The sequence below is a fragment of the Rhea americana genome, unplaced genomic scaffold (genome assembly GCF_003343005.1).
Source record: "Rhea americana isolate MKP2758 unplaced genomic scaffold, rheAme1 scaffold_18, whole genome shotgun sequence".
Taxonomy (NCBI): domain Eukaryota; kingdom Metazoa; phylum Chordata; class Aves; order Rheiformes; family Rheidae; genus Rhea; species Rhea americana.
The window spans coordinates 7749335-7767200 of NW_028185927.1; the positions used below are offsets into that span (position 1 = coordinate 7749335).

Sequence of the window (17866 nt, forward strand, 5' to 3'; positions counted from 1 at the left end):
TGGTTGAAATGACCACTTTGAGCAAAATATCTTCCATTAGCCCTAAGGAAAGGAGTGGCCAGTGATGGAGGGAGAAATAGCACACAACTTTACAGCAAGGACAATGACCTTGACTTCTTGTTTTATATTTTTCTCTTATTTCACTCCGATCAGCAGCTAGATATTGTACAGCTTTAGCTGTGTTACTGAATGGTACCAGAGTTGCATCTTGTTAGTGACATACTACTATTTCAACTCTTTCACCAGAGTGCTTTTCTAATATCACTGTTGCCCAACTTAAACTAGCTCTCAGATGAGATATTCCACAAGCCTTGATTAGATGAATTTGCACATCTTTGCTCTTGAAGCACAGAACAGCTTCTGGGCCTTCCCTTTAGGTTTTCAGATTATAAATGTAGACGTGTTGCTTCTTTTGTGAAGTTCTATTATCTGGCTATGATTCTTGGCCTCAGACTTTATAGGCATGATGTCAGGGAACTGTACACTTTAGCATGCTTTGTCCTCATAAACAGACCATCTACGCTGTCAAATTTGTCAAGTCTTCTCCAAAAGACACTCAGCAGAGTGTCTTTTAGACATGCAGAGTCTCCATGTACTGTGTAACAAGATGATAGGTGTGCAAGATGTCAAACAAAGTTGATTGCTTTCATGAACTTCACTGTGGTTTAGAGACTTGTCATGTTCTTTAGAGATTTGTCTGAGTACTTAATATTTAATATTTAGACAACAAAACACCCCAAATTAGAAGCATGTAGCATCTCTAGTTCACTGTCGTATGGCACAACCAAAAAGTCATTTGGACCTCAGGTGGAATCCTGGGCAGCACAAGCAGGGAGGAGTCCTTAAAGCCTCTTAAAACCCTGTGGTGTAATGCTGTCTTGTCCTGAGTCTTTTGGGAGGCTTGATAGTGGCAAAGRCATTTGGCTCTGCAGGGTATTTCTGCTTTTAGGAGGAGCAGAAGGCTTTGAGTACTCCCCTGATCTCATGAATCCTAACCCTACCAAAGTCAACAGCCTGATTTTTGTTTGCTTTTTTATTCTTTTCAAGTGCTGTAGATTTCACCAATTTAGCCCAAATGTAACTTTTCACTAGCCTCTTGAGATTTGAAAAAGGGCCCTGAGCTGCTCCCTTAATTCCCCATTCTTTTATTCAGTGGGATCTTGCCATTGCTGCTTTAGCACATATAGTTAGGAGCACAGCGTTCTGGGAAGGCCTGCACAGGAGGAAACTTAATGGAAAATATTAAGGAGAAAAAAATGTGTTTGGTGGACTTTTTATATTAAAAGGGAAAAAAGAAAAGAAAAGGGGGAGGGGGAGATTTATTCACTGTAATAGGAACCAAATGTTGGCTGGGACAGCAGCTGCACTCTCACTCTCTCCCTGTAAACTGTGTGAGCGGCTTTTCAAAGGCAGCATTACAGGGTGCAGGGCTAACTTACTGGTCCTGGCTTAACCCCTACCTCTCTGGAGAAAGGTAAGGAGTGTGAATTTCCAGGAAGGTGGCAGATCAGTGGCTTTTATTACAAGCCCAATCAAAAGTATATTCTAAACAGATAGTGATGTCTGTTTGYTATAGAATCATAGAATCAGTAAGGTTGGAARGGACCTCTGGAGACCATCTAGTCCAACCTCCCTGCTCAGCAGGATCACCTACAGCATGTCAGACAGGGTTGCATCCAGGCAGGCTTTGAATATCTCCAGCGAAAGAGACTCCACAACCTCTCTGGGCAACCTGCTCCAGTGCTCCGTCACTCTCACAGGGGAGAAATTCCCCCTCACGGTCAGGCAGAACTTCCTGTGCTTCAGTTTCTGCCCYTTGCCTGTTGTCCTGTCACACAGGGCAACTGAAAAGAGTTTRTCCTCGTCCCCTTGACACCCTCCCTTCAGGTACTTGTACACATTGRTMAGATCCCCCCTCAGTCTTCTCTTCCCCAGCTCTYGCAGCCGTTCCTCMYAGGGCAGGTGCTCCAGCCCTCTGATCATCTTCGTAGCCCTRCGCTGGACTCTCTCTGGTAGCTCCATGTCTCTCTTGGACTGGGGAGCCCAGAACTGGACACAGTACTGTAGGTGAGGCCTCACCTATACTTTCATCTTCATGTGATACTGCTCCTCTCCACCTCTAAAATACGAACTCTACTTAGATAAAGTACTAATAAATGTATGGCAGTGAATAGATAGAGCTCACCAGCCTTTTCCAGTTCAATTTTCAATAGACGTATCTACACTGATAGGGGCAAAATTAGAAGGAACTGAATACAAGGCACATTTTGTGTTGATCTGCTTGATCCATCACAAGATTTTACAGTGAATCCTATATAGTAAAGAAGAGCTTTCCCATCTCCATAAGGGTGCAACRTTGCGCCTAGGTTCCTGGTACTTCAAATTCTGTGGAGTGTGTACATTCACCTGAGAGACTCTACCTGGACTAGAAGAAGTGATCAAATTTAAGGTGAGGCTTAGCTAGCACGTTATCTAAGCCTGACATGACTTACCCTAATCAAAGCAAAACTAGGCAGTACAGTGAGGTGGCTTCATGCAGAGCAAGTCTGTTCTGTCTGAGCTTCACATCTATTTAATGCATTAAAATTGGCAAGGTGGTGGGGGTGGGAGGGGGCAGTTCAGGCAAATACGTGACAGATTTAAGTAGGTAATCTTCCCCAAAGCTTCATTAAGAGAAAAGGAATGATAACAGGCTTCTTTTTCATCTGTATTAATCTTATCATATGTATGTCTAATCATTAAAATGTTTTTGCAGAGCCCTGAACCACGTCCCATTCAGTATAGCTCACCCCTGTGTTTGCACTAATTGGGGGTGGAAAGGCTGTGTGATCTTGTTAATGTGGTTCACATGGAGGAGATAAGTTCAGCTGCCTTCACTGCTTCTCCAGTGACTTGATGAGCAGCAATAGGATGGAGGCATTGAACTTTCTAGCCAGCTGGCTGTTAGCTTTCTTCTTGATTTAGTCTTTGTACAAGTGAATTTCAAAGCTGCCCTGTGTAAGAAGAAGAATAAACCAATGTAGTTTACCTGCCAAGTATTTCCCAGATCAGAGAGGCTGACAGTATTTTGTAAGTGGCATGGAGCCAAGGATGCTACTAGGGGCCCAACAAAAATTGGCTCCACTAAAGAGTAAATATTTCATTTCATTTACAAAGGCTGCCAGGCTTAATGCTCCTAAAAGTAAGGGATTGATAATGCCAGCTAAGTCCAGGAATAGTTTAGGCAGATTATGGAGCACTGTAGGGGAAACCTAATCTCAGCCTACTGGTCCTCTACTGCACTGTCTTGAGATGCCTCATTTCTAATCTGCTGTACTCATGGCTCTGCCTCGATATGGAGACCCAGGACCTGAAATGCACTTAATTCCTGATCTATAGCAGTGAATAGGGACTATATTGCTGTTGTTGTAAGAAAATCACTTTTTGCTCCAAAACCCAGGTATTTGATGGCAGGTAAAGAAGCAGGAATAGCTTACAGAAGCCAGGGAGAAAGAAATAAATTAGATAACAGCATATACCAGAAAAAAAAATAAAAGAAAGAAGCACTTGTAGAATAAAGTAGATAAGCAAGGCAGCAATAGGCTCTCCCTATATAGCTATTGTACATCCACATCTGGAATAACGTGTTCAGTTTTGGGCATACTCCTAGCCCTCCATATTCATAAATTGGAGAAAATTCAGAGAAAAGGAATATGTAGTCAAAGGTCTAAAGGGACTGAGTTAAGGAAAAAAATGAGGGTAGTTAAGTGTACTGAGGTTGGCCAGGCTCTGAAGGGACAGAGATCCCTTCAGGATCTCTGGAGGTTTGGATTCAAAATAGAGGGAAGGTCAGGCAGTTAAAATGAAGGAAAAATAGATTTAGTTGGGAGTTTCAGGGAAAATTCTGGGTACTGAACATGTACCTGCGTCTGGAGTTGTGCAGCTGGCAATGCATGGACTGCTCTGACCACTAGAACATGTGCTTATCCTGCACCATGAGGAGATGATTTGGATGCTTTTGCTCACGTCTTTATTTTTGAATAAAATTCTTGTAACAACATCAAGTCTTTCAGTTGAAAGGGGGAATTGTGAGAATAGCAGAGAGGGACTCCTGACATTTGCTACTAATTAAGCACATTAAAATGTCCTGGGATGCTTGAATGGTGCCTCTGGTAGCTATTTCAGTTAACCTGTGAATGGATCTGTGTCTGGCAGTTGTAGTTAAAGCTGCRGATCCTTTCATGTTCTTTCCCTAAACCAACATGCAACTCAGTCCCAAGGCTTTTCACGTGGGCCTTGTACATCTCCTGCTGTCTAATGGCACAAAGATGCTGACTGTTCTCTTACCTGTTGTATAGGTAAAAGTAGCTTGAACCACTGGGATAGTGGGAAGCTGAAGAACTGAGACTCAAACTGTTGCAAGTGGCCTGCAGCTGTGCGTCATCACTAAGAGGGGAAAGTTTGATTGATGATCTGCAACAGAAACTCTCCTACACCTCTGCAACACCTTCACCATGGGAGATTGTATTTGTCGCTTTGAACTGGATTTGAACCCAAAATGCAGTCCCACACGTTTGCTGTGCCAACGCAGCCTCGACAAACTGCTCATTAACTTTAAAAGCTTTTCCTTGGCTTCTCTTGCAGAGCTTGAAAGCAGATTGCAAGCCAGGTGATGGCATCCTAGTTTTATGTAGGCCAGCTGCTTCCTGCCTCTTTACTGTCTTTATGTACCTGCGGTGTTGAGAGTTCTGGACAGCTCCCTGAGCTTCGGAAGATCTCCAAAGTCCCAGGCACACCTCATTTAGGAATATTAAAAGTGCTTTGTTCTTCCCTGGTTTTTGGAAAGCTAACTTTCCTTACCTTTGTAGCGTAGCTGCTGTTGAGTGCTTTAGGGACTTGCATATTGCGGCAGTAAGATCTGCAGACCATGCTAAAATACAGGCTCTTGCTGACTAAACTGCACCAAAGTCACTCTTTCTTAGACATTCCTGATAACAGCAGAGGCCAGGAGGAAACCATTCTCAAGGATCTGTTGCTCTATTTTTCAAGCTTTAACTTATTGCTTTTGAAGCTGAGGAGAGAAAAAGAGGGAGAAAAGACAAAGAAAGGCCTTGAGGCAAGTGGCGCTGTGAGAGGCCTGACAGTCCTGCACTCTAGCCAGGCCCCCAGCGTCCTGGGTTGCATCCCACTATGTTTATCATTTCGCTATAGCCAGCCCGAATCTAGGGCCTATTGTTAGGGATGGAAGCAGCATGAAGTGTGCCAAAGAAAATGTTCTGTGTTTTTCTGAGTGCCTGAACACAAGTCAGCAGGATGCTGGGAGCTGCCACACTCCACAGAATCATTAGTTCTAATGCCAACTACTTTCTAGCATCCGGTGCCCACGAAAGCTTTATTCTGAAAGCTTCCTGGACTTGTCATATCACCTGAATGCCCTGTGGGCCTGAGACTGTCTTGCATTCCACAGCAAGGTGGGATCGCTGGTTTCTAAATGCTTTTGGCTCCCTTGTTGCCAGCAATGGCCCTTGTTCCTCTTTAACTCTAGTCTTTACGGGAAAGGTTATAAAATGCTTTCATTGTCAGTTTGTTTCTGCATCTGAAAGGATATTTTTTTTTTCAGTTTGCTAGACCTCCAGCCATACTTTCTCTCACTGTGATCCTATCAGTTCTCACAAACTAAGCAGGGTTAAACATAGAAGAATATTTTTCAAGAATGCCTAAGCTCCATTTTCTTAAGTAATTTGATCCTAGTTTGCATTGCTGTTCAGTGGGATGTAGGCACTTTTCAAAATGTTTCATAAGTTCGCACTTGGTAGGTGATACATGGGGAACAGCAGCAGGCTTCATGAATTGCTGTTGTTGCCTGGCCCATGGGAGTCAGTGTCAAACAAGTGCCCACTTGTGCCATTGGAAGAAGGCTTCAGTCAAAGAATAAATGAAAGCCCTATACGTAGTATTTGTGGTATTTAAAAATCGTTAATTGTTTTTGAGAACATTGGCCATTTTAGACCCAATTTAAATCCAAAATGTGGATTGAGAAATTATATTCTGAATCCCTTTTATTCCTGCATTATGCTCCTCCCTGATTATTTCTAGGTATTTTCAGTTGGGTAAAGATTTTTATTTGCCTTGTCCTCTGTTGTTGTCTTTGTTGTCCTCTATACCTCATCCCAGAGATGGCTGTGTTGTAGCTTCAAAGCATCTGCTTTGTCAGATGCTTTGARTGAGCTGCTTTGGAATGGTGGGTGCTAGGAGAAGTGCAGGCTTACCAGTTTCAGCAGGGRCTTGCTGTGCATCAGAAGGTTCTAAGTAACTACGGGTTTCTCAGAGGATGGCATTCAGCCATTCTCTACAGCTGCAGTCTTGAGTCGTCCCTTCGAATCCATCTGAAGTGGGCACAGAAGACCAGCTCTCTCCTTTTTCATAGGAGCTCATTGCCACATCTTTTACATACAGAGGCTGGATTGCCTACAGCCTTTTATTCTGTAGTCAGTGAACAGACCACTAATATTAGCTCCTAGCACACGTGTAGAGGGTTGACTGCATAAGGGCTGCTTACATCAGAGGAGAGCTAATGAATTGGATAGGAGGTCCTCTTGGAGAGCCAAAGCATGAAAGGGAATTCAGAAGCAGAGAACATGAAGATTGGTCTGTGGTGTTGTAGCACTTTTAGGCTGGGTTGGGATAATAAAAGCATGGAGATCTGCTGGAATTGCTCTTGGAGGCAAACCTGTACCTTCTGTGATGCAAAAAAAAAAACTTGCAGCAGAGAACTCTTAGGCTGTCAGTGAAGAGGAAGGGGGAATTCTGGCCCAGGCTTTATGAAAATTACAGTTCAAAGAAAGGAACACAGTGGGTTTCCTGCCAGAAGTACTGAGTAGCCCTAAGAGCTGCTGGAAGGATGGAATCTTGCTTACAAAGGATGGGCCTTAATGCCAAGGCTGAGATTTCCTGCACATACTAAAGACCTGAATCCTGGCCAGGTCTCTAAACTAAGCAACCCATAAATAATCCTGAACAACCCGGAGCTGTGAGAAGATTGCTCACAACTAGCCTGGCTGACAGAATGAAACCCTGTCTCTTCTGGTGGCACTGGCAGGAATTTGTTTTGTGTGTGCATGTGTATGTATGCATCCGYGCCTGTATCTGTGGTCTGTCCATGTGAGCAAATAAATGTACAAGCAATCAGTAGCATTCAAGCAATGATACTTCATTGAAAAGAAGCAGGTCTGTGAGTACTTATTCTGATGAGCACTCATTTCCACTGGGGGCATAGGGCATTTCGGGTGATTTTTGACTTTGTCTAAAACGGTGACAAAGCTTTTTCCCCAGTTTATATAGTCTTTCTACCATGTAAGTTCTAGCATCTATTAAGCAACTGTTATCCCTTTACAACCTTTTTCCAGCCTTCTTTATAGTACTGAGTTTATTGTAAAATTCCTTCAGCAGAAAAGCTAGCTTCAGGAAGACCCCAAACATGCTGTCATGCTTTGATAAATCAGTTAACAGTTAGAGGCTGAGAATAGGAGTTGCACCATGAAATATCCTTCTGAGCATAGTAATTATACTGATAGCTGGAGCATGTAGCTGGCAGCAATGTATCAAGTGTCAGACCCTAAGCCCAGTTCTTTTGTACCTGGGCAAGCTTTGCCTTAGATGTAACATCAGCTGCTTAGCAGCATGCTACATGGTGACTGCGAAACTGTGGATGAAACATCTCCCTAGGAAAGTGATTCTATGGCTTGCAAATATATAAGTTTTCTGTTGTCAAGGATTTAATGCTTATAGTGTAAGGAGTTAAATCCATGTGTAATGAAATTATATTGCTTTCCATCTATGTGGAAGCAAAACCTATGAAAGCTAACAGAAGCATATTCAAACCTGAAAGATTTTGCAGGTCCTAAGAATAAAATATACTCAGGCAAGCCACAGTGTTTTAAATGCGTTAACTAGAAAAAAAGGTGCTGTTGTGCTGCTGCCTCACATGCAGAGAAGGAGCATAAGWGCTAGAACTGCAGGAAATTGCATACAAGACTGTCTACACTGGGAGAAAATATTAGCCATTTTTTTAAAAAAATTAGTCCTTTCTGAAGATTTAATAACATTGTTTCCAGAGTGTTTTCCTAGATAGTTTAAACCAAATTTAACTGGGTGATATTTTGTCCTAAATATCTTATTTTGTGCTAGAGGTCATACATTAGTTAAATCAGAAAAAGTAAGTTAAAGCAGGTTAGAAATCAAAGGCAAGCATTTGAGAGCCCATTGAAGTAAACAAACGCTGAATCAAGGTAGCACTTTCAATGTATTCTTAAAAAACTTGGGCCATCAGTCTCTAATTTTTGTATTTCTCTAATAGTAAATCCTTTGCTGACTATCTCAAAGCAAAAGAAATGAGAATCAAGGAAATGATCCTAAAGTTTTGCCATTCAGTTAGTGGCTCTCACCCTTCTATAGACTATAGTCACTGTGTCATCTCCATGACACACAGCCAGTTTGGCTATAAGCAGGACCAACTTTGGTGGAGTTTTCATTTGCATCAGTTTCATCTCCTCCATTTCACTTTGATTTTCAAGTTTTAGAACGGATCGCTCAATCTTGAGCTTCCCAAGCATTCTTTTGGATCAAAGGATAGAGTTTGTGCATTGGAGTTAGAACAAGTGTTAGTTTCTAGAATTAATCTTGTAACTTCACTGAATGCCCTAAAGACTGCTTGACTCTTCTCTAGCTTCTGTCTCAGATCTGAGACAAGTTTAGTTCCAGGTCCCTGATGCATAAACAGTACTGGTTGCATTAGGTCAGCCCGAGGTCTGTTTGGTTCAATGTCCTGCTCAGACAGTAGCCAATAGAAGATGCTGAGAGAAGAGTATTAGATAATGTTGTGGGATGRTGATATTTCCCTAATACTCAGCAATCTGTAGCTCAGTGATGTTCTGGCTGAGAGGTGATATCTTTGTACGTGAATAGTGTTAGTGGCTGTTGTTTCCATGAGTTTGTCTAATCAGTTTTGAACCCCTGTAAATTTTTGGCATCCTTAGCTCCCCATGGTAATAAGGTATCCACAGTTTAATTGTATGTTAGGAGAAAAAGTACCTCATTTCGTTTGCTTTAACCTGCCCACCTGGTGATTTCATCTGGTTTTGTCTACTTCTTGTATCTTGAGTGACAGTTCCCTGTTCTCCCTTTCCCTGAAGTTCATGATTTTATAGATATTTTTCATCCTCTCTTTCAGTTKTCTCTTTTCCAAGCTGAAGAGTCCTTATTTATTTGATCATTCCTCAGTATATAAGCTATTCCATACCTTTGATCATCAGTGCAGCATTTCTTTGTACTTTTTCTAGTCTTWCTGTAYTCTTTTTGAGATGCAAGGGGGCACATGGAGTAGAACTATGAGATGGATGTGATTTGAATTTATATGGTAGCATAATAGCATTCTCATTTTTTTCCATATTCCTTTCCTAATAATTCCTAACACTTGCTTTGCTTTTTGATTGTTTTACTGATGTTTACTGAAACATCATAGAAAAATCTRTTACAGCTATAGCTATAAGTTCTCTTTCCTGAAGGGAAATAACTAGTTCAAAACTCATTGCTGTGTAAGACCAGGGATTGAGTTTCTCTGCGTACATGACTTTGTAGTTGTTAAAATAGAATGTAATGTGCCAATTTAATGTCTAATCATTCAGTACTGTGAGGGTTTTTTGCATTTCTTCATAGTGACTTTCGTTTTTACTCTTCTCCATAGTTGGGTATCAGCAAAAACTTGAATAAGTTCATTCTCTTTTTCCAAATCACTTTTAAATAGTTTAAACAGCAGAGACCATAGCACAGATCTATGTGAGACCCCACTGGTCATCTCCTTCCATTGTGAAAACTGTGCATTTATTCTATTCCTCATCTTTTAACTACTTATTAAGTCCATGAGAAAGTATTCCCTTTGGCTTATGTTGGCTTAGTTTCTTAAAGGACATTTTGAACGACCTTATCAAATCTTTCTCAACTGAGAAATTGCTGGTGTGAAAACGTTATTTCATGGAAAATGAGCAAGTAAAATGTTGTTTAGTTCAAGATGGAAGTATTGAAGATAATGATCCATTAGTGGTATTGATGAGGAATTAATCAGGCTATTTACTGAGTGCTAAGGTGACACTAACAGAGCTCCTGAATGCTCCTCTTCAGCTTCATATCTGCTGCAGTTGATGTTTGTTTGTTTCAAATACTGTCAAACACTTTCAAATAATGTTTGTTTCAAATACTGGTCTGCCGTGACCCCCCAGCTGTCTCCCAAAGGGTGCATCGCAGTCCAGCACAGTCCTGTACGCTTTTCAGCTGTCAGCACGACCTGACTTTACTGGGAGGATTACAGAGACTGCAGCTGCTTCACACATTGGCAAAGAAGTCTAGGGAGCTTTAACATCTGGATGGATGATGGAATCAGTATCTGTGCAATGGAGGGGGCAGCTACTACCCTTGGGATGGAGGTAGGGTCAGAATGACAGCAACTTGATCATAACCCATGTGGTGAGCTGGTGGGACTGGAGAGAGACAGCTGGGGATCATTTTGAAGATTCCTTGTGCCTTGTTGTGTCCTTCTTCTAAGTTATGCCTTTTGTGGCATTCTGTGCCCAGTAAGGGACAGTGCTGGAAGGCCAGCAACACACACACATCCTTGTGATACCATTGCAGAGCTCAGCAATTGCAAGTAAAGCCACAACAGTAGAGAGCCTTGACCCCACTACTGTGGGGAAGCTTAAAAGAATACGCACATCATGAATGTAACCACTGTAGAGGTTCCCATGTTCATTTTGTTTGAGGATGGAGAGGGAAAGAGAAAGGGGAAAATACCTGAGATAGAATCTTTAGATAGAATCAAGAGGAAAAAGAGCACCTGAAGGAGTTTTAGAAAGGAGGAGAGAAACTGTAGGCATTTTGAGAGGGGGAACTGAGGAACCTTGGAAAACAGAGGAGATGTTAAAATGTAGCCAGATTCAGACCTATATAACTTGGGTTTCAGGCCTGAGTACTGCCTGCAACGTTACACAGTTTTCCAAGCAGTGGTGAAAGGGAAAGAACTGAAACAATAAAAATCTTGCTGAGGTAGCAGAAGGGAGCAGAGAGCAAGTCATTTATCCAGCTTTGCACAGGGGTACGGTGGAAGTATGGATGGCATCACTTGCACAGAGAAGTCTAGAAATGACTATTGCCTCGTAGGCAATAAAGTGGTAGTGGTGCTCCAAGCAGGAGTCCCCAAGGAAGGGAGGTGGAGGTGTTGGTCRTTGAACTCCTTTTCTGATGGGCTGTTTTATTCCTCTGTTACTGAGAACCTGAGGAGGAAAGGGACCCTTTGGTGTTCAGAGTCCTTGTCCTCAGTTTTCTTTGAAAGGGACGCATTCAGCCATCACTGGGGGAGAGTTTTCCGGTCTTGTTTCAAACATCCTTTAGAACGTTTTAAGGAGTTGCTGTGATAGTGAAGAGTACAGGGGAGGCAGTAACACACAGGGGAAGCCATGACGCCTTCAAAGTATCCAGGATGTAAGTTGTGATAGGATCATGAAGTGAGGAGAGTAGAGTAAGTCCCTTGCTAAAAACATGACCTGCACTCTGCATYGTGGCATAAAACAGAAGCACAATGTGTCTTTCACATGCTAGGCAGTTAAAACATGCACAGGAAATACAAGGAAAGTCTGCAGGAGGAACCCAAAGGAAATACCTGGAAAGAGCAGCTGAGAGAATCATGACAGATCTCAGAAAGGACTTGGGAAGCCCACGTGCTGAGGCTTGAAGTTTTTATYAGCCAGAGTGTCAGGATTCAGTGGGCCATATGGCATCCTGTCTTGTGAGTATAGGATGTGTGGGTTGCTGGGCCATTGTAGCCGCTTCAGGCCACCTCGTGGCCCTGTCAGTCTGCCACCTGCTCTCTGCAAAGCCCCTAGGCCCTGTGTGGATGTGTGCTGTCGCTGCCTTCTGGCCTAGGCTTACAAACTTCAAAGCAAGCCAGTGAGCTCCTGTTGGTACTACTTATCACGTTGCAGGCCACAGCTGAACTACCACCGTATAAGCCTGTGTTGTAAGAACTCCTGCCTCTTTGTGGGAGGCTTTTGCTAGTCTGAAATGGGATTAGATTACTCAGATGATGRAAGAAATGAATCCACGTTCAGTCCCCTCAGATCTTTTGAACTGTATCTGTATGGAGCCAATATTTGCCCTAATTGCAAACCTTACCCTACCAGCCCTTTGTCCCCCCTGTGGGTGTTACACTACATGTCTGTCTTTTATTCCASCCTCACTGCAGCATGTATATGCTTGATATAAGGCTTGTGTTAGTGTATTAATAAAATTTCTATGAACCCAAACAAATACCTGTCTCCCTAAGGATGGGAATTTTTAGCTCTTCTTCTACTGCAATTTTGCCTYTCTTCAGAGTTAATCGGCTGTTGACATGCTTCAGTCTTGAGTTTTCCTTGTCCTTTCTCTTCCTTTGTTCTCCCTCAAGTATGAGGTTATGGCTGGTAATACAGTCCCAGTCTGGAATTCAAGAGGTTCTTTAGCAAGGCCATAGGTGGCACATGGCACCTATGGCAGGTGTTGTGTTTGGCAGAGACCACTTAATACAAATTCTTAACCTGGGTAGGTAGTAAGATGTATTTGGGAAGCAGTGGTGCCCTGTAAGCCAGAGTCTGTGTATGCAGAATGATGGAGATGTGATGGCTCTTCTTTTCTCAGGGCTCCGGAGAGTGATCATTTTTCCTGGGAAGGGGAGTTGGAGAACAGTGTTTACAACAAGATGACAGGGAGTCAGCTGGCACATCCCAACTATCAGCTCCATTTTGCTGTGCGGCAACTCCAGCAGCAGAAACTTCAGTCTCAACAGCTGTTGGAGCAAAGTCAAATTCGGCACCAGGTAACTAAGAAAAATGCTGTCTGGGAAGTAACAGTGCTGAGTCTTAGATGTACAGGACCAACTCAGAGCCAGCGTACGTGGCACAGCTTTTGTGGAGGAAGGAGCTCTTCCAGTGGGTTATGACAACAGAACTAATRTTACATGAAATGATTTTGATAGTGTTTTGATTCTGTGTTTCCCATTGGCCTCTTTCACTGTGTCAGCATCCTCTTCTATTTGCCTACTGGTGTGCTGCTGCTTGCTTACTGCACCAATTTGGGGCTGATACTGGTGCATCCCTTTATAGTGCCTCAGACATCCTTATGACTGTCTTCCTGTTCTTCCCTGTTCTGTATCAGCTAATCCTGTCACTGGATGGCATGATCCTGCTTTTACTTGAGTTTGAGTGTGACCCAACTTGAGGCATTACCTGAGACAAACAAGTAATGCTAAACAGGTAATGCCTTCCCTGTTAAAGGGAGGTCTTCAGATGAATAAATCTCTGCTCAGAAGAGACTGATCTCCACTAGCAAGGACCTAATTGCTTGGCAGTTTGGCAGGGCTAGACTCCAATAAAATTAAAAGCAAAACTAACTCGTAGAGGTCTGAACACCCACTTTCCCTCCTATGAAGCAGATGAGTCACTAGTCAAGGTCCGTGAGAACAACTTATAGTCAAATTGCCCCCATTCTTTTTTTAAAAGAGTGTTGAGGGAGAGGCACTTCCACCTTTCCTCCTCACACTGCCTTTCTCAAAGCCCTCACTCAGCCATGTGGTTTCCTTCCCCAAGTTCCCCCACCTCCAGTCTGTTTGCTGCCCCTCTGAGCAGGAGCAGGAGGTCTTCCTTTCATCTCTATCCTAGTGGGTCTGGGTGGGCAGTAGAGGCTGCTTATGAGCTCAGGAGAGGGCTATGAGCTAGACTGTGCCTGTGAGGAGGCTGGAGCTGCCATGGAGCCTGACTGAGTCCTCTTCTAATTGCTGACATTGAGCTGATGTTATTCTTGGCCTAGGGCAGAGCCATTACTCAGGAGTTTCTGTTAAAGTGATTCTTTGTTAAAACTCCACTCACCCCCTCAACATCCCCCTTCCCACTCTCCCTCCCYTTCTCCCTCTGAGCCAAGCAGGTCAGAGTTACAGTATTGAGGCCATTGCCATGCTGTAGGGCTCAGGCTGCTCTGAAGTTGCCACTAATGAAGAAAAGTTTAAAGAAGTTTTACTGAACATGGATGCTGTCGAAYTTTGTAGTGAAAACCACATCTTAATAAAATGACCGTCTCTTGGACATTTCCTCTCCCACCAGACTTTGGAGCYGACTGGCCCTCCCTTTCCATTCACAATTGCATTGATCCTCTGTTGCCCCTCCTTGTCATGCATTACGCTCATCTTCGCTCTTCAATCCCCAGTTCCCTCTCTGGTTTGCTCACTGATTGCTTCCTTCTGCTAGCGAGCCTTTCACACTTCAGCCCCTTGACTAACCTTCACAGGAGCTGCCTTCTCCTTGCTGCTGCTTGCATACTGTCTGTTTTGTGGCTTCCATGACAACTTTTCCTGCTGGCCACCATCCGTCCTCTTTTCCTTCTCCTTTCTCCCCCACTATCAGTTTAATTTCTCCTACCTGCAGGGCRTTACCACATTTCCTGGGCAGTGTCACCTAAGCCACCTATCTCCCATTGCCTCTCCCTTTTGTTCCTTGTATTGAGATCTGCTCCCGCTTTGTTGTCTTGTCTGTTACATTCAAGTCCCCATCCCACCTTCTGTTTTCCTAGCTCATCTCCATTTCTGTTACAGAGCATCCTTGTGCCAGTGGCACTGACCACTCATTTTATAAAATTTTCTTAGAAAAGTATTGAAAGTATTTCTAGTTTCTTTCATCAGATTATCAGCTGGAAATAAAGGAGAAGCTAAGAGAAGGCGAGTTTCTTATTCTATGCTCTGCAGAACTTGAGAATCTCAAATTTAGTCCTTCTCCRTGCATCTCCTTTGCTATCTTCCTTTTCTCATACCTTCCCTTCCCTTTCTTGTCTTCTGTAGATTGCTAACTGTCATGATCTTTTCTAATACAGCATCGTGTTTTTTTCCTGCTGTCTTTTCACCAGCAGCTTGGCATGGATGCCAGAAATGGGGGAAAGCATACTAATATCCTGGAAGTAAGATGCATGTAACTGGGAGCACTCAGAGTTTAGCTTCAATTGGGTCTTATATATGAAGCCCTCATCACAGTGAAAAGGATTACATTTTGCACATCATAGCACTAACAGGCTGATCAGGACACAGTCAACAGTTGTTACTCTGTTCTAAGAAAGTGTATTGCACAAGGCCCCAAAAATTTCTGTATCTGTCTGGAAATTACCTCTCTTTCTCCTAAMACTTAAAGCCCTGCAAAGGGAAGACAGTCTAGGAGGACAGTTTGGAGATTCTATACTGTCATTACGGCCTGGCTTTGAGGAGAAGGAATGATAAGAAGAGAACAAGGGTTTGACTTCAGTGTGGGCTCTGTGGACTTGTATTCACCGTTTTTAGTGGATYCTGGATTTTTCCCAAATGACCTTAACCAGAATTAAAGGGCTGTTTGGCCAGAGCAGTGCTCTGGAGCTTGGGAAGCTGCAGTTTTGGTCTTGGCTCCTGTCAAAGTTATTGGATGAATGTCAGAAAATGACCTCCCTGCTGTGTGGTCAGTTTGTCTGATTAACACTGACCCACTGTATGAAATGCTTTGTAATTGTGAAAGCTTACTTCCATAAACCAAAGAAATATATCCCCAAAAGGGGAATATCTATCACTTGAAAGAGTGTCACAATATCTCTGCTTTTGGGAATGCACGCAGCGTATCTCCAAGCCATATATTTCGTATGTTTGTCCAAGTTCTTGTTATGGCTTGGAAGGCAGACTAGTCAGTTGTCAGTAGCTGAGAGGCATTTATCAAGATATCATGGCGTGACCATACAATGGGATTAGATGGCTGTCTTTCCTTTTCTTTGTGACAGCTGGACTGGTTGTCTGTATATGGATAGCATGTGAACAAATAACAGAAGTACCATTATTAATAGCAAAGGCAAATGCTTCTGCCTGTATGTTAGCCAATTAGATAGGCTGGAGATGAGCTGGATGTGTTGGAAAACATAGGTAGAAGTTCCTAGCCAAGTATTTGTGTAAYAGGAATACTCCCCCTACTATGCAGGGGAGGTATGTGACCATGAGGGCTTACTGTGTATTCATTTGTGGTAGTGCCCACTCTTGGTTGAGCACTTTGCAGACACTTACGAATGATGATTCYTCCTCCAAGCATTTCACGATTTACAGAGCAAAAGATACTATGTAGGTGGAGGAAGGAGAATAATAACCAACACTTTACTTTTTGTGGATGTCAGTTCATGCGGTGTAGTCTGGTGGAAATGGATCTTCGGTGTCAGAACAGGTATTTCATTCCCTGGATCTGCTTTGTACAGTGATAGGACCAAGGAACAAATATAGCACAAGGCCTGAGAAAAGAGRTAAAATAGAGAGGGGTAGAGTTTGAAAGTGGAATCAAGAGGCTTAAATCTGTTATCAACAGAATCAAGGAACAAGGATTACAAAATCAAACCAAAAGRCATGAAAAATAGGTTTATAGCAGTATTTTTAATGTTTAAAGGAGACTTCCTTTATGACCTAGATGTTAGTATCACTGCTGCAGTTGGCAAGGCAGTTAATATACCATCGTTGTTTGTTCTTTAATTGTTTCCTGTACTGGAAAGATGCCATTAGCTGTTAGGGAGGTTCTTCCTACTCTGTGTGGCCATGTTCAGTCTGCTTAGCCCAGCACCTGCTGGGTTTTGAGTTTTATGCCAAACATTTCACATGGGGAATAAACTAAATTCAAACAAGAACAGTTCAGTCGTATAGTGGAATGATCCCCGTCMGTCCTACTTATATCAAAAAGATCATGTTAAGCAAGACCTAAATCTGGTTAATGAGTTGTGTGGTCACTTGTGATCATATTTGCAATCAGAAGTTTATATAGATTTTATGCTACAAAACACTGGGTTAAATTCATTCTAAATAATTCTTCTCTCTTAGTCATTTGAAAATGGTATGTTCTCTGAACTGAATATTTCATTTTGTGAAATTCAGCAAACTTTTTTTTTCCTTTTCACTTGTATGGATCTTWCCTGAATTCCCTGCAGTTTATTCAGATCTGACTAGGAACACTGRGTTCCTAGTAGTTCCTGCCTAATATTCCTAGAACTGTGTTATTCCTGCCTGTGGACACAGGGCCTCTTTGAATGTAGCCTTAAACATCATTAACTGTTTTCTGGGCTATTGTATATTGGACTGCTGTCACATTTGCAGCTTCTCTTACCCTTCAGTGTCTCATTCTTGTTTTGCAGCCTTCTCCCTCAGATTGTTTTCCCTCTAGATGTGCTAACTGCCATTTTTCCTATTTGAATCTTGTGATCCTGATGAGTCAAAGYCTCAGTCTAAGTAAAGTAGAACAACTGTTCTGAAAGCAGTAGTCTGTGCTGATTTATACCAGCTGAAGCTTTGTCCCCATGTTTCTGATTCCGTCACTATTATTAGACTTATGGTAACGCCCAGATGTGGTAAGTATCCTTCCAGTATAATGACATGACCCAATCCTTGCCTCCGAGAGCTCCCAGTTTAAAAAGATAAACCACATACCAAAAGCGAGACAAAGGAACGAGCACTGAGTCAATTTATTTTAGTATATTTTAGTCCCTGTTTTGAAGAATTTACTAAAGACGACCTGCTCCAGGACAGTCTGGAATTTACTCTCCCTTTTTTAATGTGTTGGTGACCTCAAGATGATCTTCTTCCTACAGTCTAACACTGTGGCAGTTAATGCAAATGATTGTTGCATCCACACTGATTTAACTGAATTWATTGATGAGTATTTGAAGGAATCTGCACCAAACAATTGATATGACTCCAAAGGTTTTCCAAACCTTTWGATTATCTGTATTTTTGTAATGTCACCCAAAATGCTATTGTTCTACTAACTTTTTTTTTAAT

General features: G+C 42.5%; 1 protein-coding gene across 5 annotated transcripts in view; it reads left to right on the forward strand.

Annotated features, from left to right (window-relative positions):
* TTLL5 (tubulin tyrosine ligase like 5) overlaps nt 1-17866 on the forward strand; it is a 129533-nt gene that overhangs the window by 90118 nt on the left and 21549 nt on the right. For 3 of the 5 annotated variants that reach the window (XM_085301773.1, XM_085301772.1, XM_085301774.1), the window contains one exon: nt 12700-12877. The exons of 1 other annotated variant lie outside the window; for it this stretch is intronic. In XM_085301773.1, coding sequence (XP_085157899.1) covers nt 12700-12877 — 178 coding nt within the window. Of the gene's footprint in view, nt 1-4337; nt 4362-12699; nt 12878-17866 lie in introns of those variants that run through there. One more of the 5 variants, XM_085301777.1, reaches the window with a different exon arrangement.